The sequence below is a fragment of the Homarus americanus genome, unplaced genomic scaffold, assembly GCF_018991925.1.
Source record: "Homarus americanus isolate GMGI-L3 unplaced genomic scaffold, GMGI_Hamer_2.0 scaffold50924, whole genome shotgun sequence".
In the NCBI taxonomy this organism is placed as follows: Eukaryota; Metazoa; Arthropoda; class Malacostraca; order Decapoda; family Nephropidae; genus Homarus; species Homarus americanus.
Window position 1 is genome coordinate 3334532 of NW_024718094.1, and position 27257 is coordinate 3361788.

The window sequence follows — 27257 nt, forward strand, 5'->3', positions numbered from 1 at the left end:
CGGGCAAGACGAGTGCTACGAGCCCAAGGCCTTGCCGGCGGTACACAGGATACCAAATCCACCGAACATTGCCCGTTAAAGTTCCTGTAAAAGAGAGAGTGAAGCAACACTGCGGAGAAGAGAAAGGGAAGAAGGATTATCAACTAAAGGAGGAGAGTTAATAAGACGTAATGCCTTTGATTCCACCCTATCTAACAGTTGGACAGAAGAAGAGCCACCCCAGATATGAGAGCAGTACTCCAAGTTAGGACGAATGAATCCCTTATAAACTTGAAGCAACTGCTCAGGAGTGAAGTAGCTACGGCATCTGTACAGCATTCCCAGCAGGGTCTACCATTAGACAACACATTATGCTTCTAATATCTTCCCAGTGTGTGACAGCAGGAGATAAGACTGCGTGGAGTTTAAACAGATTCAGTTCTTATGGGTTGAAACCAAAAAGAATCGGCATGAAATATGAAAAAAATAAAATAAATTGCAATTTTAAGATTATTTAGCCAGAATAATACAGATGCAAAGTGAAAAAGAACTACAATATTGACTTGGTTGAACCTTCCGAGTGCTGGATTTATTATCTCAAGAAAATATTGTACATCATTTTGGCACACCCTGTACACAGACTAACGATAAATCTAATATTTTTCACTTTATCATGGCAGGGAAGACATATGAATAAAACTCTGTATTTTAGTTTTATGTAAGTTCTTTTATTGTACACCATAAGAGAACACAGTGTCTGTGGGATGAGCAGTAGCTGTTCCCACCAGGAGTCACAGTACTGCACAGGGTATCTCACGGTTCTCACCCGTCTGTAAACAAATACTTGTGTGCCATATACAGCTTTTTCTGAGGAATTTCAAACGAGTGTGGTCACAATGTGCCCAGAAGTAATGTCGGGGGAGTGAGTTAGTTTAACAACTTCAATGAAAAGATTGAACGTAAACAATTGGGTTTAGTCTTATAAGCATTGAGGGGGCTGCCACTGTTCACTACCTAGCAGGCAGGCAGGATATGTTTTTATAGCTCACAGATTTGGTATATTAATGTGGGAAGTAAGAGGGGAGGTGGGAAAGTGAGAGATGGGGTGGAAGAATAAGCGGGAAGACCAAAAGGAGTGAGGGGAGACGGGGGCGTGTGAAGGGTGGCGGTCTATGAAGACGGACAACTTGAGGGAGAGGCACCCACTCAGTGCCTCAGTGGGCACCAGCACACACACCCGTCTCCTCCTCCTCCTCCACAAGGACAGGTAATGTGACCGTACTTATACATCATCTCCCTACTCACAATATACCGACAATCAACGTTATAAATTTAAGTGGCAGTTAAATAGTCCTCAGAAGTGTATCCTCACTGGAAAATCACAGGAAAGCAATTTATCGAGTGAAGATCTTCATTTAATGTTTATATTATTATTATTTTAGTTGCTGTTAAACTTAGTTCAAAGTTATGCCATGATAAAGGGTTCATCATATGTGATATTCAAACAGATGTGAGGGCGAATACAGTAAGTGTCCGTAAATATTAACGCTCTTTCTTTCCATAATTTACTTGCAATTGTAGACTTTTTAAATTAAAGTAATAATTGAAATATATGTCCTTCAAACAGTGTATTAATGTACGTCTAAAAAAGATATTCCTTTATTAATTCCGTCTCTAGTTTAAGTTAGAGCCCCGGACTGTTTAATTTAAATGATGGATATTTTACGTTGATTCTGAATCTCTACGTGACGAATAGACGCGAAAGGCGATAAATTCAACGCTCACCCCAAGTCTTTCATAAATATATCAGATATTTTTGAAAGATATTTAGGAGGGACGCAGGCTATGGGTGGTATGGGTGGACTAACGATGGATGTCCGTATTAGTAAGAGGATGGGTGGGCAAGTGACGTCAATGAGTGGATGTATTTGAGTCGGTGAACAAGCGAGCGGGTCAGGGAGGTGAAGGGTTGATGGAATGTAAACAGAATTAGTTAATCAGGCCAAAGTATAGCAAGTCTGAGAAGATAAACTGAACGAAGAAGAGGTTTAAGGAGGACTAACTGGACATTATATAAAATGCATAGATATTTATTCAATATCTATTCAACAAAATTGTAATACAATTTATATCAATTTAGTATGTGTATGGACTATGCAGGTATACAGTTCAACATGGATTAGGTAATGCAGATATGTGTTGTCTAATGGTAGACCCTGCTGCCATATGTGACCAAGTCCCAGGTTGGTGATCTGACTTTCTGCCTCATTTACACACAATTGCAGGGTCTCAATTGTTTCTCTTACCTTGACAACACAACACACATATATCGTTTCTCACTATTATTATTATTATTATTATTATTATTATTATTGTTAATATTATTATTATTACTATTATTATTATTATTATTATTATATATGTATTTAATATTTTATTTAATATTTTGTCTATTTTATTATTATTATTATTATTATTATATTTCGCCCCAGGCCCTGATGTGGGTCATTGACCTGTGCCCTGATGGGCTAATCCCGTAAAAAACAAAAAATAGGGTCCGACTAATTACCCAAATGTACCCAATTATAGCCGGAATGAAGTCAAATAATGGTCCTAGATGAATAAATCGGACTGCCAATCACTTCTCGACTAGTATTTGGTGTCACAAAGTCACAAAATATTGGTAAACTTAATTTAATCTGAGTTAATAGATCGAGTGCATGTACCTAACCTAACCTATCCTAACCTATCCTAACCTAACCTCGACTAGTATTTGGTGTCACGAAGTCAAAAAAAATTGGTAAACTTAATTTAATCTGAGTTAATAGATCAAGTGCATGTACCTAACCTAACCTAACCTAATCTAATCTAATCTAACCTAACCTAACACAACACAACTCAGATTAAATTAAGTTTACCAATTTTTTGTGACTTTATGACACCAAATAATAATCGAGAAGTGATTCACAGCCCGAATTACACTTGTACGACCATCATTTGACTTCATTGTGGCTACATTTGGGTAATTCCTCGCTCCCTCGGTACATGCGCGCGATGTATTAACTCAGATTTAAGTAAGTTTTCCAATTTTTTGTGACTTTGTGACACCAAATACTAGTCGAGAAGTGATTGGCAGTCCGATTTATTCATGTAGGACCATTATTTGACTTCATTCCGGCTATATTTGGCTACATTTGGGTAATTAGTCGGACCGCAAAAAATACAGTTCGGTATATAGATAATGTAAATATACAGTTAAGAATGTATACAGATAATGCAGATATAAAATTCAGAATGCATATAGATAATACAGGTATACAGTTCAGCATGTATATACAGTAGACAGTGCAGTTATATGATGTACTGTACATAGACCGCATAGATATACAGTACAAACAATGTAAACAAGCAATTCGACCAAGGATATATAGCCAACAAAGCCATCAAGATGCTTATTTTTAGCAGGGTCCTCGTACTCTCTTGGCTAAAATGAATAGAGAAATCATTATAATAATATAATATTAAGAACACTGAAAATGAATACAAAACAAACACAAGGTTGTCACTCAGGAAAGAAGGAAAGTTTAGTGTTTGTTGCAATTTATTGTGTTTGTTATCTATTTTCCGTGTTTTATCATACTAATATCTTTGTTTTTCACACATTTTTAAAACAAACAATGAACTTTAGTAACTACTCCCACATAACTCCTGATTCCCTTAGCAACCAGTGTCGAAGCTCGTGACGTCAGCTGTTGTTGTTTATATAAAGATACTTCAATGGCCAATGATTATTAAACGCCACTGATTAATATAAATTTCTTTACTAGACAAAAGTAAAAACAAAAGATAAGGTTTAGAAATCAAATAATGGAATATTGATAGCGATAAGTTTAATATAATGATCAACTTACTCCACTGAGGGGAAGGGGGAGGAGAGGGATTGGGAGCGCAGGCGTGGCGAAATATTATTTAGTGTAATATTATCTCCCAGCTGTATGCGTAGACGTACACAAGCGTTGAAAGTGATATTCAAGATATGACATATATTAACCACACCTATAAATAAACTTGTTGGAACCTAATTTTGAATGAGGATATTCTAATACCGTATATAAACTGTGAACGATTGTTGGGCTAAAAACCTACACTTGGGCTGTAGTTGATATGTAGGTCGTATTAGGCTAGTTCGTCATAGTTGATTGTGTAATTTATATCATTTTAAATGTCATTCTTCTTCCTTTAAGGACATTAACGCGCGTTATGACCACAGACCTTAAGGAAAATCTTATGGTCAGGAATATTGCTTTGTTTTAAGTACACTACTGGGTTTGGGTAATAATAATAATAATAATAATAATAATAATAATAACAATATTAATAATAATAACAATAATAATAATAATAATAATAATAATAATAATAATATTAACAACAATAATAATATTAATATTAATAATAATAATAATAATAATAATATTAACAATATTAATAATAATAACAATAATAATAATAATAATAATAATAATAATAATAATAATATTAACAATATTAATAATAATAACAATAATAATAATAATAATAATAATAATAATAATATTAACAACAACAATAATAATATTAATAATAATAATAATAATAATATTAACAACAACAATAATAATATTAATAATAATAATAATAATAATAATAATAATAAGCTGAAAATATAGAGAACACATAAGTGGTACTTACTGTACAGGCATGAGGGAGAGGGTCATTTAAGAAGGAACAGCAGCATTGTTGCAGTACAAAGGGGAGGTTGGCAAGGAGTGAACACAAATTATTATTTACGAGTTTTTGATGATTTTTACAATGGTTGAGCTAAGACTGTTCTTGTAGACTGTAGAGGATCGCTATAATAACAGTGAAGTTCGTATGCCAGAGACTGTCAGTTGACTGAAAATATCCAAAGGAGGGCCACCAGACATCAGACACCTCAACTACCCAAAGAGAGTAGACCTCCTATAATTGCATAGCTTATACAGTAGGCGGGTAATAATGAGTTGATAAAAGTCTATAAGTACCTCAGAGGACATTACTCAGTCGAGTGTGCGTATCTGGAATTGGCGGATGCCCGCCTCACTAGAAGTTACAGCTTAAGGTTGAAGAAGCCACAAGTCCAGAAAATTGTTAGGGCAAACTTTCTCAGAGTGAGAGTTGTGAATTCTTTGAACATTTTGCCAGAGAGCGTTATGACTGCACAGCGTGTGAGCTCATTCAAGTCCAGACTTGACCAATACTGGCATTGGTGCAGAGACATTCTGGATCCAGTCAGAACCGGATTAAGCTTAATAAGGGCCTGAGGCACAGATCAACTTGGGGCCCCCTACCCTCAAGGTATATATATATATATATATATATATATATATATATATATATATATATATATATATATATATATATATATATATATATATATATCTTGATAAAATCACACGGGAAAATGGAAACAACGGAGTACCTTAGCTTTCGTCTTTATTCAAGACATCTTCAGAGGCAACTGGATTACATGGACAGAGAGAGGCTTAAATATACAGGGTGACCTAAAAACATGAGGTCAGGTCATAATGATGACATCCACTAATCCCCACACCAACACACACGTAGAGGAGCTTAAGAGAAGGGTGGTGACGTGACTAGACAGGTCAGGTCAGAAAAAAGGGACCCACAAAATAACTATCATACATCAAGATCAAAGGTTTTCAAAGCATTTTTAACCTTGGGCCACTGACAAATAAATTTATGTAACATATTATCAGTTTTGAACTGACCATCACTTAGGTTTATTGATTTTAATTCCTTAATCAAACTAGCTTCAACCAGAAGTCTTTCTGTGACACAAGATGATTTGAATACTTCTAAGCTTTTTTCCCAAGCAATGGGGTGATTATTATTCCTAACATGAACGAACAAGGCACTGCTTTCAGATGCAGTTCTGATATTATACTTATGTTGTTTGATTCTGAGCTGCAGTGTTTTTCCTGTCTGACCTACATAATTACAATTACATTTGCTACATGGAATACAATAAACACTTCCATTTACATTAAAACTTGGGCTATTCCTTATTAACATATTGGTAATGGTTGAGTCATACTTGAAAACAACATTAATATTTAGAAGCTTGAGGGACCGAACTAACGGGACAAATTCATTACGATAGGGCAGAGTCAAAATATTCTTAAGTGTAGGAACTTGTCTGGTTTGAGAGGAATGAAAGGATTTTTTAGCCCTTTTAAGGCAACGATCAACAAACACAGAAGGGTACCCAAGTTTCTGTGCAATAGAACGAATGTGTTTCAATTCATCGTCAATAAATTCAGAGTCACAAATACGCAGACATCTTAGGAACATAGCAGAAAAAACTGACATTTTGGTAGACTCAAGGTGATTGGATAAAAAGTGAATGAAACTGTCTACCTGTGTGGGCTTTCTATATACCTTAAATTTATAGTTTTGGCCATTTCTCATGATAAGCATATCAAGAAATGAAAGGGATTCATTTATTTCTCTTTCAATTTTGAATGTGATACTAGGGACAATATTATTAAGCTTGTCTAAAAATTCCAATGGGTCACTGTTTTTAGGCCAAAGGCAAAGAACATCATCTACATATCTATACCATGGAGGAATAAAGTCCACTATATTGGGTAGTAATCTAGACTCAAAAAACTCCATATAAATACAGGCTAGAGGAGCAGAAAGACAATTACCCATGCTCATGCCAAATACTTGCTTGTAGAACTTCCCATTTGCACTAAAGACGAAAGCTAAGGTACTCCGTTGTTTCCATTTTCCCGTGTGATTTTATCAAGATTTATCTTATCCACGCTTTCATTGTGGATTTACATGAAATATATATATATATAGCAAGAACAAAATATACCAAAATTTATCAATGATTTCATCAATATTAAGTTTCTGCAAAATAACACATTCAATGATCATAAGAGACAGAAAATTGAGACTTTGCTAGGACATCGTTTTATACGCTTCAACTACATGAATGACTCCAGTCATGTCTCACTTTTGTGTGTGTGTGTGTGTTGGGAATTTGTACACTATCAATAAATATCCAGTTAATTAAAAATTTCTCAATGGTCTAATTTCCTCAATATAACTGCATATGGCTTCAAAATTCTCCAAAGAAGTGTTCAAATTTCAAAATTTTCCCGGGGGGCTTACAGCGTCCCCCGGAACTCCCAGATGTTTAGGCTCGCGCTCGCTTCACTCTCCAGTCTCCACCCCACCCTCTTGGGTAGTTATAATAAGGGGGGCCTCCACAAAGAGGCTGCCCATGGGCCTCCACAGGTCTAAATCCGGCACTGGTCTCAGCTGTGACCAAAACAAATATGGCGCAAGTCTCTCCTCAGGCACTAGTCAAACCTGTTACGTCACGTTTTCCATGACCTGACCGCACTGAGGGTCGAGACTCGGGTGCCCCCCAGACCCCAGTTTTACACGAGCAGACGACAGAGAAGCTTGGTGTGACTATGCCGAATAACTGTTCACTTTACTGTTACTTTAATACGGGATTAAAGGCAACAGGTTCAGGTGTTCGCTACTTTTGCTTCCCAAGAGAAACGCTTCAGGAAACTATGAATTAATGCCTGTCATGCGCAGAATCAGCTTTTATACGACACAAGCCGTTAACCGATCTCCTACACCTGCCCTACTGCTGTCACTGTCCTCTAGTTGCCAAGACGAATTTAACTATTTAATTAAAAGTTTATGTTTATGTGAAAAAAACGAATTTGTTACTGTAATTTGTTTAAATTATTGAAACATGTTCTTAGTTTTATATATAAAATTTTGAGAAAAATCTAAAATATTTGTGATTTATATACAGTACATGGTAACACGGATATATTTTTATGATGCCGTTTTCTTAAAGAACAGTGTATGCAAATCTGCCGGGGGAAGTGGGGACGGGAATAAGACAAAGAAAAACGAATATAAACTTCAAGAAAATAAGAGTGTAATCCTCTGTACAAAGATTTGCGGTCGTGTTTAAGAAATTCAAGTCAGGGAGGGAGGCTATGACACGCACCACTTGAATGTAAAAATACGCACCAACCTAACCTAAATGAACTGAAATATAACGATTGTTGGGTTAAATATAGATGTCAGTATTATTTTGGTTAATTCGTGGTGTTTGATGTTAATTAATATATGATTGTAGTCTTACGCTCCCTGACATGTCTCTGTGGGTACGACTGGGGAGTTTTATGTGTAAAATTTCAACTTTTTGTTCGTATGTTTACCATTGGGTTTTTGTTGTCCTTCCATATCGCTCCCCCGTCCCTCCCCTTCCTGCTGGACATGTATTCTATGCAATAAAACAAATCTAGATCAGTATAGATCCCGTGACAACAGTGGCGGGTTACAAGCGACCATTAAAACAATGCACATCAGTATACTGTAGATCCCGTGACACAAGACTGACGGGTTATAAGCGAGCGCGACACTGTTTTATAAAGTGTATATAATATGGAGTGAGTCATATTACTCCATGTACGTACGTCAGTGACCGTAAGGGCGAATATCGTACCCAGTTATTACACCCACGTAACCACTAGGGCCAAGTGGAGTCATAGCCATCTCTTTCACATTCCAGTGGACTCGAGTGGGGTGTACATGTCAGTCCACAAGTCTAACAACACCAACAAAAGAAGTGCACAAGTATTTTACGCTCACTGGACCGACAAATTACTTTCACACTGTGGTAGTCAGACCATTTTCTGGATGGGATTCTTGCCGTAAGTTTTATAGTTAAATATTGATGTAAACGTAACTAGTAAGTTTTATTTATTTACTGTGGCTCAATCTTGAGATCTCACACAGTCTACCATGAGGGCCAAGAGAGGGAGGTTAGATAATGTATACCGCGAAATACACTATGATAACATCTCTTCTTGTTCGTCACGTCACTTGTTTAGTGAAGGCCAAACGAGAGAGAGAGAGAGAGAGAGAGAGAGAGAGAGAGAGAGAGAGAGAGAGAGATAAACAAACTGTCAGCAGCGACAGTAAGAGTGGAACACGCCCGTCACTTGTGTCTATACTTCCAACCTTTCACCTTGTGGGAGAATATGTTGAGATAATTCACCTCTGAAAGTGTGTTGTATGTGGAAGGACAAGTGTAGTGTGTGTAGGAGGGGATTCACTATAACTAACGCTATATGACTTGCTATTATCTTATGACGAAAAATTAGCACAGATTAAATTGGGGTTAATTACATGCTATCCTCATCTAGGGAGGGTTACATACTCTTAGAAACGACTGTCGCTACTTTAAATCTCCTCTCAAATGCTGTACACATCTGCTGGCCTCTTTTTCACAGCTTAGATTTACACTGAAACATGCGTGAGACATTTATATACAGTATATACAAATAATGTATCACCTGAAGATTAACATTCTAGCTTATTTCGCCTAGGAGGGGTCTGATTAGGTTAGGCTTAGTTAGGTTGGAGTAGTTTAGGTTAATGTTAGGGTGGCTGTGTGGAGGGGGGGGGGCTAACCTTCAGGTAGTCAAATTAAACTTGCTAAAGGGAGATGAGGTGTTGGTGGTACAGCAACAACGACCGTGCCTCACATCAGTGTGTCCTGGGTTCAATTCCCGACCCGGGTTCCTCCTATACTAGCACTGGACAATAAAAGTCTTCATAACAAAATAAACCAACCAGTCGAACGGTTAGGTTAGGTTAGGTTAATGGACGGCTTGTGTAAATATCCCGGTAGACCAACTCCAGCATCCCAAAATAAATGGAGAAGTGTCCGGTGGGTTAACTCCTAGAGGGCAGAACCAAGACGCTCTCAGTTATAAAATCAACAGTGATGTTCTTAATTGTAATATTAGCGAGGTGAAGGAGAGATCCACACTGTCTTGGACAAACATGAATGAACAGTGTGGCTGCTCTTGACATACATGCGACTCATACATACACACACACATACATACATATATGCACCCGCACAGACGCTATAATGAGTGCCCCTCTTGTTCGAGGCTACCCAGCAATAGGGCGCCAGCACAAAAACCACACCCGAAGTTAACGAGCTGTGTGACCAAGTGTCAAGGAATAACCCAAGACGACCGGACAACTCGCCAACTGCACTGGCTAACGACGACCCCCAGAATACGATCAGTAAACGATTAGTATCCAGGTTACCAATTACTGCTGGGTAGACAGAAGTAAATGACATAAAGAAACATGCCTATAGTTTCACCCTATGTCTTGCAAGGTGATCACACTCACACACACTCACCATACACACACACACACACACGCGCGGGTCAAATGTCCTCACGATTATTATTCCTGATAACTGAAAATGTAAGAACGAACGCAAATGGATAACAGAACATAATAAAACAGTTGCATCATAACTAAACCAAAGCTACATTAACTACACACTAACTTTCGACCACTTAGGAGGACATTTTCAATAGATTCTGTACTATTTGGATCAGGGGAAAATAAGGACCTCATCCTCCGAATACGAGGGTTAACATCCACACTTCAGGATGCAGGCCGTCCTGTGACGGACAAATTGCTAGAAGTGTACAATGAGATCTGGACGTCCAGAACGTTTCCAAACTCATGGCACTTTGCCCATGTCGTACCGATCCCGAAGAGGGACAAATGCCCGAACAACACCAACTCATTCCGTCCGATTTCGCTCACAAACTGTCTGTGTAAGGTCATGGAACGTATGATAAAGCGTAGACTAATGTATTTTTTGGAAAGTAACAACTTATTGAATGATCGACAGTGTGGTTTCCGCCAAGGTAGAAGCACACTAGATCATTTAATAAGTCTTGAAACTGACATCTCAAAAGCTCTTTGCAGTAAAGAAACATTAATTGCAGTATTCTTAGATATAGAAAAAGCTTTCGACATGACATGGCGGACTGGCCTCATGATGAAGCTCCACGCCTTGGGTCTGAGAGGTAATTTGCCAATTTTTATTAGAAATTTTTTGCAGGACAGGACTTTTTCCGTCAAATTAAAAGGTAACGTAAAATCAGACACATTTGTCTTTGAAAATGGAGTTCCACAAGGTAGCGTTTTGGGCCCAATTTTATTCCTTATAATGATTAATGATTTCCTATCACCAGCCCCCAGCTTAAGTGACCTCAAATTCTCCTTGTTTGCTGACGATTGCGCAATCTGGCGCTCCTCTCGAGCTGAGAGGCTATCTGCACAAAGGGTGCAAGCTGGCCTAAAAGCCGCGGAACAGTGGGCAATACAATGGGGATTTAGGTTTTCAGTTGAGAAGACAGTAGGAGTAGTCTTCACTAAGAAACGTAACATTAGTAATCCAGTATTAAAATTAAATGATACTCCTATTAAATTTCAGACTTCAGTAAAATTTCTTGGTGTTCATTTTGACCGGAAATTAACGTGGAAAAACCACATTAACGAACTTGAAAGTAAATGTCTTAAAGTCACAAACATCCTGAAAGTTTTATCAGGTACTACATGGGGAGCCGATAGGAAATCTTTATTAATGGTGTATAAGACCCTGATCAGATCAAAACTTGATTATGGATGCCAGTTGTATTCTTCGGCATGCAACACCACACTCGCAAAGCTAACCAGAATACAGAACCGATGCCTTCGTCTATGTCTGGGTGCCTACAGGTGTACACGTGTAGGTAAACTAGAGGTTGAGGCCCACGTCCCTCCACTTCACATCAGGAGGGACATGTTGACGCTAAGGTACGGGTTGAGTACGGCTAGGAAGCGCGGCACAGACCACCCAGGTTGGTGTGCTGTTGCTAAATTCCGTTTCCTGCAGCTGCGTAGGTCCCCGTCCTCGGTTGTCCGCCTCCAGACCTTGTGCCAGGGTGCTGGTATCCATTTCGAAGACGTTGATAGATACGTTCCACCGTTGTGTCCGCCATGGGAGAACCCCAACTTCCATGTGGAAACATCGTGGCTTCCGGGAGCGAAGAATGACTTTCATCCTGAGCTCCTGAGGCAACTTTTCTATCAATTTCTTGAAGGATTCAGCGCCTATACTCACGTGTACACCGACGGGTCCAAGACTGAAGACAACGTCGGAGCCGGTATCTGGAGCAGAGACGGGGAGTGGAGCTCCCGCCTGCCGCGGCATACAACCATATTCTCTGCAGAAATGTTCGCAATAAGTAGAGCCATTGACATTGCAATAACAAGCAATGTCAATGATGTCGCTATAATTTCAGATTCCATGTCAGCTCTTAAAGCAATTCAAGGTGGTAATACTACCAGCAATGAGACACAGGGCAACATTATTAATAAATTACATGAGTGTGCCAAGAATATTGTGCTGGTGTGGGTGCCTGGGCATTGTAACATTCGGGGCAATGAACAGGCAGACAGATTAGCAAGAGCGACTGTGGGTCTCGGGGAGACAACTAATGTATCCTGGGAGCCTCAGTCGTGTCTCTCCTTGGGGAAGACATATACATTTGGAAAGTGGCAACTTGAATGGACAAGGTTGGATCTCCACAACACCTGGAAGCCTAATATAGGGAACTGGCCCTCAGCATATAGAAAGAATAGGAGGGAAGAGGTCGTTCTCGCCAGACTAAGGCTGAACTGTACCTATCTGACCCACCTAGGGGCCTATCTTGACAATTCCTTCCCACCTATCTGTGCCACTTGCAACCTAATTCTCTCCATCAGACATATTCTGACTGAGTGCAGCCAGTACGAACCAGAGCGCCGGCAGCTGGTGATCCTAGCTGCCGAGCAAGGCTTCGTGCTGACTGTACCCAACCTATTGCAAGATAATGTCACCATAAGTGACGCAGTAATAACCTTCCTCAAGGAGACCCATCTTATCGGCATGTTATGATTGACACACGCATGAACTCTTTTTATATCTATTATATGTATGTAACCATGCCTTAAAAAATAAAAAATAAAAATAAAAAATAAAAATGAATAAAACAAAAATTAAAACATACAACATGAGAAACACATCACAAACCTTATCATTACATACAACACTCACATTTATCAAGCTAAACTGACACCCACCAACATATATTCAAACAAAAAGACACGGGCTACAAAAGACAAAATAAAAAATAATAAAAAAAAAAAAAATCACAGAGAAACTAGTCACCTGACAAGCCATTTCATCTGGTCTGTTACTAACTCACCATCATATCACTCATGCATACCATAATTCATCCCAAATAAAACAACAAGAAGAAAGAAGTAACCAAAATACCAAGAACAAGAAGAACACAAGAATAACAAGAAAAGAAGAAAAGAACATCAGATTAGTTGTAGCAAGAAAGAAGACCAAGATTAGAAGAAGAAAGAAGACATCAGCTTCGGCCGAAATAGCCCAATGGCGAAGAGGCCAGTAATCCCCAACATCAGTCAGTCTGTGACATTCCTATGGGTACCCAGTCATGTCGGTATCTTGGGGAATGAGGCAGCAGATGGCCTTGGCAAGACTGGCTGCAACAAGGCCACACCTAACTACGTTGTTCCTCGAACACTTTTACAACTTAGGACCCAAATTCGCCGCAAACAGAGAGAAGCTCTGGAAGCAGCCATCCCCCTTGACTCCCCGCCCACCTGATCTCTCGTGTTATTGTACAGGGGTACCTAGTGACAGCACTAGGATCCCGTTTCTTTAATCAAGGAATCAACAATTGAAATTGAAAATTGAATTGATTCTGTACCTTTTTTTTCCCAATTGTTCCTAAGGACACGCGCGTTGTTAAGATAGTTCCGGTCTAGTTTTTGAGGGACGGTCCGTAGCATATGTCCGTGTCAACAGTACAACATCTACACTATCATATACCACATCAACTACACTGTCATCTACTACATCAACCACACTGTCATCTACCACAACATCTACACTATCATCTACAACATCAACCACACTGTCATCTACCACAACATCTACACTATCATCTACAACATCAACCACACTGTCATCTACCACAACATCTACACTATCATCTACTACATCAACCACACTGTCATCTACTACATCAACTACACTATCATCTACTACATCAATCACACTGTCATCTACCACAACACCTACACTGTCCTCTACTACATCAACCACACTGTCATCTACCACAACACCTACACTGTCCTCTACTACATCAACCACACTGTCATCTACCACAACACCTACACTGTCCTCTACTACATCAACCACACTGTCATCTACTACATCAACTACACTATCATCTACTACATCAATCACACTGTCATCTACCACAACACCTACACTGTCCTCTACTACATCAACCACACTGTCATCTACCACAACACCTACACTATCATCTACTACATCAATCACACTGTCATCTACCACAACACCTACACTGTCCTCTACCACAACACCTACACTGTCATCTACTACATCAACCACACTGTCATCTACCACAACACCTACACTGTCCTCTACTACATCAACCACACTGTCATCTACCACAACACCTACACTATCATCTACTACATCAATCACACTGTCATCTACCACAACACCTACACTGTCCTCTACTACATCAACCACACTGTCATCTACCACAACACCTACACTGTCATCTACTACATCAATCACACTGTCATCTACCACAACACCTACACTGTCCTCTACTACATCAACCACACTGTCATCTACCACAACAACTACACTGTCATCTACAACATCAACCACACTGTCATCTACCACAACATCTACACTATCATCTACATCATCAACCACACTGTCATCTACTACATCAACCACACTGTCATCTACCACAACACCTACACTGCCCTCTACTACATCAACCACACTGTCATCTACTACATCAACCACACTGTCATCTACCACAACACCTACACTGTCCTCTACTACATCAACCACACTGTCATCTACTACATCAACTACACTGTCCTCTACTACATCAACCACACTGTCCTCTACTACATCAACCACACTGTCATCTACTACATCAACTACACTGTCATCTACAACAGGGATAGGAAGGACAGGAGATAGTACACAACCATTCCCTAAGGGCTTGTTGACAAAGTTTCTGTCTACTTTTACCAGTTATTTCCAATATAAAGAAAATACAAAGATTTTTTTCACTTGCCTGTAGATCATGTTCAGTTTTCTTCTTGTAAAACTAAAAAGAAAAAAAATAATATCTAAATTGGTGTAGTGTATAATTATAATCACAGTATTGTGGGGAATGAATAACAGTGAATAATAATAATAATCCTTCATTACTCCCAGATGAGTGGTGACGGGGCGACGGGGGGCCTCACACCACATGTTACTGAGGACGGTGTGAGGCGGACACTCCACCTCGACCAAGGCCAGGACGCTACTCTCCTACACTGGGCATGTCACGATTTCACCAACAAGGGAGACAACTACATTGCCATCATCACCAGCGTCAACGTTAAGTTTAGTAAGGGCGGCAGCGAGCAGCAGGTGTCATACGTCGTCAAGATAAAACAAGTAAAAGACTCAGGCTCTACTAGTGACTTCGATGATATGGTGTTTATTAAAGAGGGGAAATTCTATACTGAAATCATGCCGCTGATTAATGCGGAATTGGTCAATGTTGGGATGACCCCTTTAAGAGTCCCGTGCTGTCTGCACTCTGAATGGGATGAGAAGCAGAATGAGCTGTTTTTAGAAGACCTTCAACCTCTTGGATTTAAGTTACATGACCGCAAGAAAGTAATGAGCACAGCACACGCAGTTCTAGTCTTGCAGGAGCTTGCCAGACTCCACGCAGCCTCATTCATCGTGCTTTCCAAAACTCCCCAGGAGGACCTGATTCATAAATTCAAGTTTTTATCCTGGGAGATGTTCAATTATTCTGAGAAAACCAAGAAGGCTTTTGACGCATTGATCTCCGGTAGTCTCCTGACGGCCTCCGAGCTGGCCGGGGCGGTGGACAGGGAGGACATGAAGGAGTGGTTCAGAGCACTGTCTCCTAGGGGCCCGGAGCTGTTGGCTGAACAGATGAGCGGCGGGTCTGCCTTTGACGTCATAAGTCATGGTGACTGCTGGGTCAACAACTTAATGTTCAGGTCAGGATTTGTCTTTGTACCAATGTCGAGTCTACATGGAATAACATGAAAAGAATTACAAGACAGAGTACAGAGAATAAAGTATTAATTTAGTAAGTGTACTCTCTGTAATCTAGTTATAATATTGTTTAGTTAAATATCCATCATGCAGTTATACAGCCATATATTTTCCGTCAGTTGTGTAGATTAGATGTAATGTGTTCCTTGCAAGTGTCCATCACAGGTAACGTATGCAGGGGAAAAATATTCACGGAACACATATGAATTAGAGTCATGTCATTAACCCTTTAAGGAGTAATGCCGCACTTAGATATTTTATTCTGCTGAGAGAAACCCCGACCACTCAATGGGTTAAAATCTGTCTCGCTTAATGAGGGAATATGTACGTTTGTCTCGCCGCTTGTACGTGTTGTGAGGCAGGGGTTGGTACTCCTGTTTCCTCTTGCCAAATCCATCTGTTAACCTATGTAAATCCTTCAGAAGTGTTAGTGATTTTGTACTGTAGGTAGAGTATATCCATAACTTGTATTTTGTATTATTTGTGTAGGTTTTAGGGTTCATGTGAAAGTATGTATGTGCGTTTGAATGTATTTATGTAATGCATTGTGTGTGTTTGTGTGTGGGTGCGTATACAAAAACATACATACGTGCGTTTGTGTGGGTAAATGTGTACTTTATCAGCCTTCCCATGTTGCAGGTATGATGCTCAGAGTCAGCCCGTCGAGGTGATGCTTGTTGACTTTCAGTTGTGCCGGAAGTCATCGCTGGGTGTCGACCTCAACTACTTCTTGTTCAGTAGCCTCACCGCCGCTGAGAGGAACGTAAGACTGACGGATCTGTTGGCTACCTACTACACTGCCTTTCAGGAGGTGACAGAGGCGGCGGGGATCGCTGCGCCCTACACTCTTGATGACGTCATTGGGGAGTTCCACAAGAAGAACATAGTTGGTCTCATCTTCGGCGCCTTGGCTATCCCCGCTCTGGTGTGTGACCCGCAGGACGCCCAGGAATTCGATGTCACTTCGGACGATCACACAAACAACTATGTCACCAAGAAACGTCAAAATACACTGAATATGTTGAAGACGAACTCCCTCGTGTTGCCCAGGCTAATGAATCTCTATGATGACGTCGAGCTTTATGCTGGCCTTACCTAATGCATTTTCAGACTAATAATTCGAGTTTTGCTTGTAAGTGCTTCAACAAAGTCTACCACAAACACGTGTATCTCAGCTTCACTAAAGTATGAACGGAGGAAGAGCCCAAGGAGGGATCGGGCGTCCTGCCCAGCAGTGTGGACAAACCTTCCCCCCTTTCAAAGAATCAGATTGGGCCCACACCAGCCCAAATATGGATACTTGGTCACACGACTTCCGCACACTACCACTAATACAGCTCTGAGGATAATGATGACCAAATTGAATAATGATATATTACCTTAAAAAGCATTCTTTGACATACAGACATTATCAACCTATTAAAGTGCATTCTCTTAAACTTTGATCATGAATTATGACCTATTTTTACTTCGCTAACACACACACACACACACACACACACATATATATATATATATATATATATATATATATATATATATATATATATATATATATATATATATATATATATATATATATATATATATATATATATATATATATATATATATATATATACTATAATGAGACACCATTTATTTGTGAATTATGGTTCCTTTTTCTTTTGTGTTCCATATTGGGGAACAAAATGTTGAAAAATTCCATATTGAAAAACTGATTTTCTTTTTTTGTTTTTACTAAAATTGACAATGTCAACGAACACTATATAAGCTGTTAGATATTGTGAAGACCGTGATCACCACCAGTCCTGCTAAAACAATAACACATCGAGTTTGGCAGAGGATGAACTTAGATTTTGTAACTATTAAAACAACAACAACACGTAAAGAACAATTCTCGGGGAGAATACGGACTGTTATCAAGGTGATGAACAGCTTTCTCCTAAAAACAAAGTTTCTTAAACATGAGATTAGGAATGCAAGTTTCATAAGATATTAACACCTATCTTCATTTATACTTTAATTGTGTTATGTTGGTTTGTTTATATTATCTCTCTACAACGGTTTATTATCGTAGTTTCAGCTTCGAGTACGTACATATCTAACGTGTTTGTAAATTATTATTTTTCTAATTCCGCAACCTCTTTCTGCAATAAGAAATAAAGACTAGTAATTCTAGAAAAAAAACCCTGAGACCGTGCACGAGCACCTTAGGTTTAGGCTAGTTACCCGTATTGGCAGGTCTACTTTTATATTGGGCACTCCCCTACAGCCTGTGTAAGGTGAAACGCAGAAGCGTTTACAGCGCCCAACAGGGAAGCATGCTAAGTTCATGCTTGCCTTTATGCCTCATGAGTTAAGGGCGTAGAAGCCTAAAGAGTCAAGGGCGTAGAAGCCTGAAGAGTCAATGGTTTTCATGTCATCAAGTTATTGGAAGCTCCAACAACTTTCCCTGAATAAGAATTCGCAACTTTCGATTTACAACAGGTACCTACATTACTGCTAGGTGAACAGGGACCAATGAATGTCCAAACAAATTTTCCACCAGTCCGGGAATCGAACACATTACATCTCGCTTGCGAGGTAAGAGCGGTACCGTTCTACCACCGGCGCCGGCTAGGTACACTTAGTGGGATTGATTTACGATTTTGGATTAGTTTTGTTGATTGTTCCGCGCTTTGTTTATTATTGTTAAATTAGGAGGGGTTACATTAGCGCTTTTTGTCTCGCCTCTTTTTGTTTTGTTCTTCAACTGTTGTCATCTTAACTGGGGACCATTGTTCGGACGCCACGTATCCGCGGTTCTGCCTAATTGGCTGGCGTCAATTTCCATCAAGATCCATACTAAATACTGAGAATAGTTATATAAAATAAAATATTGAGCCACGTAAGATGACCATATTTAATTGTACAATTTTTATTAAATTTCAAATTTTTAATAATTTGATTGAGTTAATTTTTTAAAATTAATGTTGGCATACATCTAATGTTTGTCTACACTATGACCCGAGCGCCGAGTGGCCGACCTGTTAGCGCTTTAAGCACTTTACTGTAGGTGGACCAACGTGGAATGACGCAAGTTGGAACTATATATGTGTGTGACAGAGCACTTCAGCAGTCCTAAGGGAAATTGGTGCAATAAAATGATACAAAAGTGCTAGTGTGACGCTGCCTTCACTGGACACCAGCTGGGCATCGGCTATGTTTGATCACGGAGAAAAAACATCCACCAGATAAATTGAAAGGTAAGTAAAGACTGTTTTTTCCCAATTCTGTTATTCTACATGCTTGTCTACAAAACTAAAAGAAAACTTACCATTTCAGTAAGATTTGAGAAATCCGGGTTTTATTTGGCGTAGGTATAGAGTAGCCAGTTTTCTTCAAGGACTATAATAAGAAAGATGGGAAAGAGTCTTCCTTTACCAACACGAGCCACTGAGCCCCGATCAACGCCATCTGTTGGCAACCCGGGGCGGAGTGAGATGGGTTTCATGTTTCATGTTTTCACGTTGCTAAATATTATTGATCATATAGGGTTTACTGTGTGAAACAATTTCCGGCTACATGCGGCCGGAAAAAGGAACGTTGCGGACCCCTGACAGACAGCCCGCACCTCGCACACTAACGCCAGCTGTTCATCCCGCGCTCAACTACATATGCTATGTGTGTTACGCGGTTTTCGCCTTGCTTTCCTGTCGTTCTTATTATAGTCTTTGGTTTTCTTAATGATAACCTTAATAACCAATAAGGAAGTATAACTCCCTTAAAACCATTATTTTTAATGAGTTGCCACAGCAAAAGACACCGTAAAGTTTAATGAATGCCTGATTATAATGGATGATTTTAACGCAAAAGTTGGGAAAGGGATTGTAACACCAGAAGTTGGGTTTGGTAATAGAAATGAGAGGAGAAATATTAATAGACTTTTGTAAGGAAAACAAGATGATAATTACAAATACATGGTTTGTACAACACACTAGATATCTCTATACATGGGTCTCACCCCAGGGCAATAAAACAACATAGGGATCAAATAGATTATATTTTAATTCAGGAAAGATTTAGAAATTCAATAACCCGAACTAAAGAACCTATCCAGGGGCAGATTATGCATGGGTCAGATCACGTCCAAGTAATGAGTTTACTGAGGCTAAAATTAAAAAAAATAAATAAAAGAAAAAACAAAGGATAAAATCTAATGGGATATAGGTAAACTCAAACTAGGGCAGATATAGAATATGAAATTTAACCCAAAATAGATTTTCAGTATTGCTAAAGGGTGACTTTGATGAACAAGGACCAGGATAACAATTTAATAATTACAAAGAATTAATGTTAGAGACTAGGAACATACTGTAGGAGGAACGAGGCTAAAAGTGGATGACAAATTACATTTTAAAGAAATAATAAGATAATAAGTAATGCCTGCAAAGTTGTATTAAATTTATTTTAAGTAGAATAAGATTTAGAATAGAAGTTGAGTTATCTGAAGAGCAAAATGGATTTTAAAAGTGAAAAGGGAACTACAGAGTATAGATAAGCTTATTTGATTTGATAATTGTGAGTGAAAGGGCATTAGAGGTCCAAAGAAATTTATATATCTGCTTTATTGATATTCCAAAGGTTTTGATAAGGTAAAGCACAATAAACTTGTACAGATCTGGGAAAAATAGCCATCAATGAGGGAGATATTAAAATTTTAAAGAATCTTTAATGGCAACAGGAGGCTGCAGTGTTAGTAAATAATGAATTTAATAATTGGTTCACAGATAGACTGGGAGCAAGACAAGAGTGTGTTCTGTCTCCAACATTGTATAATATACATTCAGAATTCTTAATGAGAGAAATTATAAGTGATAATGAAGGACTAAAAGTTAAAGGTAAAGTGATATCATATATATATATATACTATGCAAATGATACTGCTCTTATCATAGATAGTGAATTGCAGCCTACCCTCAGCTCAAGTTAATGGTTGTTAGATAAAAAATGAACAATAGGTTACTCTGCTAAAATTGGCAAGCAACCTATCGCATGTTTGGTAAAGTGACGGTTTATGCTCATATATAATCATGCAGTCATAATATCCTTTTATAGGGCATTCTAACGCCCTTAGAATGATAAAGGTTATAATTAATTGCCCAAATACACCTTGGTTCGAGTGACTGTCCATTGAGAAAGTTGTTAGGTGGCAAAGACGAGTAGGGTCACCTGAAGATTAGGCACCTGAGCTTATTTCACTTGATTAAAAACCCTAACGCTGCCTGAGGGGGAGGAGGGTTAGGTTAGGTTAGGTTAGGTTAGGTTAGGTTAGGTTAGATTCAATAGGTCTATGGTCCACTTACCTATTCATTACTAACGTGAATTTCTTAATACCTTTTTCACCTTTAGTTGATTACATAATTTAATTAATAAATCTCAGAGAAGCAGAAGACGATTGACAGATTATGGTACTGGGATATATTATACAAATGATATATGAGAATATTATAACAGACTTTTTAATATTTTCCACATTAAATTATCACATATTATAACAACAATTAATAAGCAAGACAGTTACATATTTATAATAAAAGGCTGGTGTTGTAGAGCTTCGTCCTGGTCTAATGTAGTCGGTAGGTGTAGTAATTGTACAAGAGGTTCAATTGAGTGCGGGGTTGGGGTTGGGTCTGTGTTGAACGCCACGTAACATTGTCCAGTCCCCTTCACTAGAGCGTTTACAGGGGTTCCTCATATAAACATTTCCCAAATCATTATCTTTGAGATATTTGTTTTAATATTGGTTTTAATTTGATTCCATAGTATGTTTAGTATTACTAGTTTACCTTCTGTTGAATGTAAACAAACACAGCTCTGCCACACTGTACTAAAGCTGACGACCCCTGTAAACACATTAGTGAAGGGGACTGCACCTATACCGTACTTATTTGAACCAAGTCTCCGTCGTGTGCGCTAAGGTCGTTAATATCGTACACAAGCTCCGAAAAAAAGTACAATAGCTGTTTTTGGGAAGAGTTAAGTGAATGCCGTGGCTGAGTGTCTGTACCTACCTCCTAAAATAGATTGATAAGAGATTCGGTTTTTCTGTGGATAGTTGGATAGTACTATTTACAAGTTCGGTGAGGTTAGGTTAGGTTAGGATTTCACCATATGCTTTTCCTTGAGTTTGGTCATTACAGTCTATTAATTTATGGATTGAGTAGGCGAGGCATGGTAGAAGGTTAACTACTGAGTGAAATATTATTGTCAAGGTGTTTCAAAAGTTACTATTAATTTCTGCCATCAAATCTTTTCCTTTGATGAGGTGAGGAAAATTGGGGGGATCATTTGAAGGGTTAGATTTATGACAATTCTTGGGAACCTGATTAATGGATGAACACACCTGGGGGAACCTTAGCCTCACCTGAACCCTTTTGCCTGTTTACATCTATTTCTAAACCATCTGGTGGGCTGAGGGATGACTGGATGAACGGCTATTGGAGTTAGAACTAGACACATTAAACCAGATTACTTTGCTGTTGTGTTACTCAGCACTCTGGAATGATTTGATGAATGATATGCTTGTAGGAAGCTTTATAAAGTATGAACTCTACAGCATCTTATCACGTCAAAGGGATGAATGTTGTGTTCTTTACAGTAGAGGAAGGATTGTCACAAGAGAATGAAGACTAAGGGAAACAGAGAGAAAGGCTCACGTTATCCATTATACACTCATACGGGTCTTAGTTGGACTAGCTTTGTGATAAGAGAGTTAGTTGTAGAGAGGAGGGAGGCGGTGTTCGTAAATACTGAGATGAGAGGGGAATTTGTCGTGAAAATTAGCATTTTTTTTTAGATATACAGCAAAAAAATATCGTTTATAGTCTAGATTCAGATATAAGATATTTGACAGTGTAAATATGAAATAAATGAGGGGGAGTTCACGTGATCAGATAGTTTATACGTGTAAATCATTGTTTCTTTTGTTTGTAAATTAGATACGTATTTTGTTAAACCCATTTAAAATTTACCGGGGTTATTTAGCGGTCGCCATGATTAATAGTGGTTTTGTGAATAGGGAAGTGCCCGGTTCACTGTCAGGTGAGGTCACCACTGGTCTTCCTTCAGTCGCTCCAGTAAGTAAACTCTTCCTTAGACTACAGTATATAGCTTAAGTAAGGTAGTACACGTCTGTCACTTTGTTTATGGATAATAGTTGAGAATGTATTGATTTAAGTACAAATTATGAAGATTATAACTCAACGATTTAAAGCTTCCTTCATGGTTCTCAAAAAAAGAACTTGAATCATAGACCCAGGTTATATAATAGGCCCATGGGGAAGGAAGTACTAGAATTATATGTCCGGATAAGGAAAGGTAATGCAATCCAAGTTGTTATTACACTTGAATAATGAACATGGACGTATAGTAATATGATGGCAATATTCGTATAAGTTGTACAGTTAATTTTTATTTTATTACGCAAAGAAAACATTAGATAGTTATTACGTAAACGGCGGCCATTCGAGAACAGACGAGCATACTGTCTGCCGCCATTTTTTATTTATTTTTGATTGACAGTGAATCAAAACTAATCATATGTTTCCTTGTTCGATAAGAATAATTTCTCTTATAGAGGACTGAGAAGGTTGAGGGCAACACCCTCTCTAGCCAACAGCCTGACGGGCGGTCTCTGGGACAAATAGCAAAGTGAACGGAACACCCAGGGCGGACACTGCTCCGTAGGTCCAGTAGAGGCCGGCGGGACCAAGGAGGTTCTGCATGGGACTATACAGCTGTAGGGCCGCGGAGGAGGTCACACTGCCTATCACGGTGCACACACACATTGCCTGTGGAGGGAGAAGTCCAGTAACTTGAGTGAGTTCACGGCGTTGTACTCACACAGATAACATGTGTACAGTACAGTATATAGTCAGTTCATTTTAGTACAGTTAACTACAAAACCTTACCTCAGGCTTAGAGGGTTCATGAACCTAAACATGTAATTCACCATAGATTAACAGGAATTAACTGGACATGGCTTACACGTGATCATATGGTGACTGAAAGGATCTCATTTAAGATTTCGTAATTATAATTAATAAATTGTCTCCACTGAAAAGGAAAGATGTTATCTGTGTCTCATAACGGTAGGGAAGACTTACCTCAGACTCCTAGCTTCTCTTGACCGAAAATGGACGCAAAGCATAAATTAATTAGGCTAACAAAATGTCTAGAAATCCACAGCTGGAATCCACCTTATGTTTTCCATTCCCTTTAAGATAGTTAGGGTGATCTTAGCAGCATAAGCCTCACAGAATTACCAAAAACCTTTATACCTGTACCTTGTAGGTGTAGGAAATAAAATCATATGTAAAGTCATAGTAATTATACAGTGTGAAGAATCTTACCTGAGATCTTATGGTGGTAGGGAATAATTCAGAGGCCAGGTGATACGGAAGTGACTCGATCCCAATATTCATGGCGAAGATAGAGACGACCAGACAGGCAAGAGGGACCATTGACCACTTGTTATCTAAGCTGAGGGAAAAAGAAGAACGTGGTTTGTCAGGTTATTTTTATATCTTAGGGTGAATAATTACTTTTGACTTATCTGCTAATGTATTTTTTTTTTACGGACATTATCCCACCCGGTCACAGGTCATTTTATAATGACCCACATCAAGGCCTGGTGGGCGAAAATTTTAATAAAATAATAATAATAATAATAATAATAATAATAATAATAATAAATAAAAATGATAAAAAATATAATAAAGAAAATATTAATAATACTAATTAAAATTATAAATAATAGTAATAATAATAATAATAATAATAATAATAATAATAATAATAATAATAATAATAATAATAAATAAAAATGATAAAAAATATAATAAAGAAAATATTAATAATACTAATTAAAATTATAAATAATAGTAATAATAATAATAATAATAATAATAATAATAATAATAATAATAATAATAATAATAATGATAAACAGCCATAAATAAATACAACAAAATTAAGTAAAAAGTTGTTCATAATTTGCATACTGTAATGTAAATAATATGTCATCTAAGAAATTAAGACACATGTTATGGTGTTATGGTTTAGAAGGTAATGTTAGAATATACAACCAGTTTAGAGTATCGTTATAACTTTACATAGAAGAATAATTCGAATGATGTTTACCTGTTAGTCAGCTGGGTGTCTTGAGTGTAGTTGGTGAGGTTGATGTCGAGAGGATCCAGGGTGGCGAAATTGATAGAATGATGACTGAATTTGATGTAGAAGCCCAGGACGCAGTAGGCGAGCATCATGGGTATCAAAGACGCCACCAGACACACTCGGCGACCAAGACGATCCACCAGTAAGGTTAAAACAAAGGCGCCGAATATTGGAACTGTAAAGAGCAAGATGGTACTGGTGTCTTTGTCCAGCTCCACCCCAGAAGTTTCTAGTATTCTCGTAGCGTTGACTCTCACTGCTGACGTCCCGGAGAAGTTTTGTATGAAGAAGAGAACAGACATTAGCAATATTCGTTTCATGTTTTCGCAGTTTAGAAGAGCGCCCCACCTCGAGGATCCACCGTTTATCTGGTTTAAATTTTTAAGGAGTTGTATTTCTCCGTCAACGTCAGCGTCGGCACCCCTCAGTCGCAAGAGAACGTCGCGAGCTTCTTTGGTTTGGTTAGTGACGGCCAGGAAGGTTGGGCTCTCGGGTAAGCAGGGGACAATAGCGATCATATATACCAGTAGAACACCAACGTTTACGAAGGCCACTTGATACCATGTTAAGGAGATTCCCAAACAGACGCACACACCGGCACCAAACAGGAACATTAAACAGACGATGGTGCCAAATGATCCTCGGTGTCTCGTGTCCGGTATTTCTGTAGCGTAGGTGATCACGGCCAGACTCACCATGCCGGCAGTGATGCCATCCAGGAACCTGTCAGAAAAGATAACGTGTGAAGTGCTGCATCCGGATGTAATATTTACGTTTGAAACCATAGCCTTTATGGTAGTTACGCACTATAAATTGTCCAAGAAATTATAAGGGCACCGTTTTATTTATTGGTTAAAAAAACTCAGGTCTACCAACACAACCAAAACCTTTGCGTGTTGTTTCATATGGTCTCGTATTTTATATCTTTATATTTCAGTGCTAAGATGTCGCGATAATCTTTTTCGCTGACTGTGCAGTAAATTTGTAGAAACATCATGAGACGTTAAGATTGGTACAGTAGGTCGAATATAATAACTATTAGGATAAGGAACTTAGACCACAACTACAGAGATCAATAAGGTTGGTCACAGGACTCATGGCGCTAAACCTGTGGGAGAATTTTCAGTAGAATGGTAGACCTTTATTGTATATGTTGAGGTTTGTGACAAGCGCCACTGACGGTTAAATTACACTGGGTTTTTGTATGAAGATTTTACCTCATTATTGACTGAGTACCTGGTGAGAGAGGCTCCCCGCTACCTCAATATTGACTTAACGTATGACATTACCGAATATACGGAGGAATTCCCGCAGGAGCGCAACTTTTTTTGATCTCTGCAACTGTTTAAACCGTTGTCTTCCTTACCTGCCAACAATCAACAAAGTTGGGTCGGGCGCCAGAGCAATGGTTAGCCAACCCAGCATGCCTGGCACCACCGCCACAACCAGGGAGCAGCGCCTCCCTATTTTGCCTATCAACCAGCCGGCCATCAGGAGCCCTGGTATGCTGCCTATCACCAGGGCACTACCTGCACCATAACAGTAGTAACATTAATGTTTATGGTTCATAATGATCAACATCAGGGTTATGTTTGTGTGTTTCTTATGACTTATTTGGTTAAGGAGTCATTATAATCACCCGAGTTCATGGATGAGGGACAATCAAATATCTTCACTGGGTGTTTTACATAATAAATGTAATAAAAACATGACCTCCGCGCACTGTTCCGTACACCACATGTATACACTACAATATTCCTTCATCTGAAACTATTTTAAGCTTTAACTTGCCCATCATATCCATTTGCCAGTCCTCGAGATGAATGTCAGTACCGTAGAGGGTGAGTTCGTCGGACAGGATGTCGGAGGCCAGCACGTTGGGTCACGACAT

The 27257-nt window shown here is 38.8% G+C and overlaps 3 protein-coding genes across 3 annotated transcripts; 1 reads left to right on the forward strand and 2 right to left on the reverse strand.

The window, feature by feature from the left end:
- The first annotated feature begins 1088 nt into the window (after positions 1–1088).
- LOC121859122 lies at positions 1089–17583 on the forward strand. The gene is made up of 3 exons (XM_042355827.1): positions 1089–1246; positions 15278–16086; positions 16784–17583. The coding sequence occupies exons 2-3, from the start codon at positions 15278–15280 to the stop codon at positions 17241–17243; spliced, it is 1269 nt and encodes a 422-aa protein (XP_042211761.1). The 5' UTR covers positions 1089–1246; the 3' UTR covers positions 17244–17583.
- On the reverse strand, positions 13751–15145 carry LOC121859179 (coiled-coil domain-containing protein 1-like). Its single transcript, XM_042355928.1, has 3 exons — positions 15135–15145; positions 14713–14999; positions 13751–14070 (listed from the first exon to the last, which is right to left on the reverse strand). The coding sequence occupies exons 1-3, from the start codon at positions 15143–15145 to the stop codon at positions 13751–13753; spliced, it is 618 nt and encodes a 205-aa protein (XP_042211862.1).
- Positions 17584–20178: 2595 nt separating the features above from the next.
- Positions 20179–26897, reverse strand: LOC121859123 (facilitated trehalose transporter Tret1-2 homolog). Its single transcript, XM_042355828.1, has 4 exons — positions 26733–26897; positions 25331–26089; positions 24541–24670; positions 20179–23979 (listed from the first exon to the last, which is right to left on the reverse strand). The coding sequence occupies exons 1-4, from the start codon at positions 26855–26857 to the stop codon at positions 23797–23799; spliced, it is 1197 nt and encodes a 398-aa protein (XP_042211762.1). The 5' UTR covers positions 26858–26897; the 3' UTR covers positions 20179–23796.
- Positions 26898–27257: the final 360 nt, after the last annotated feature.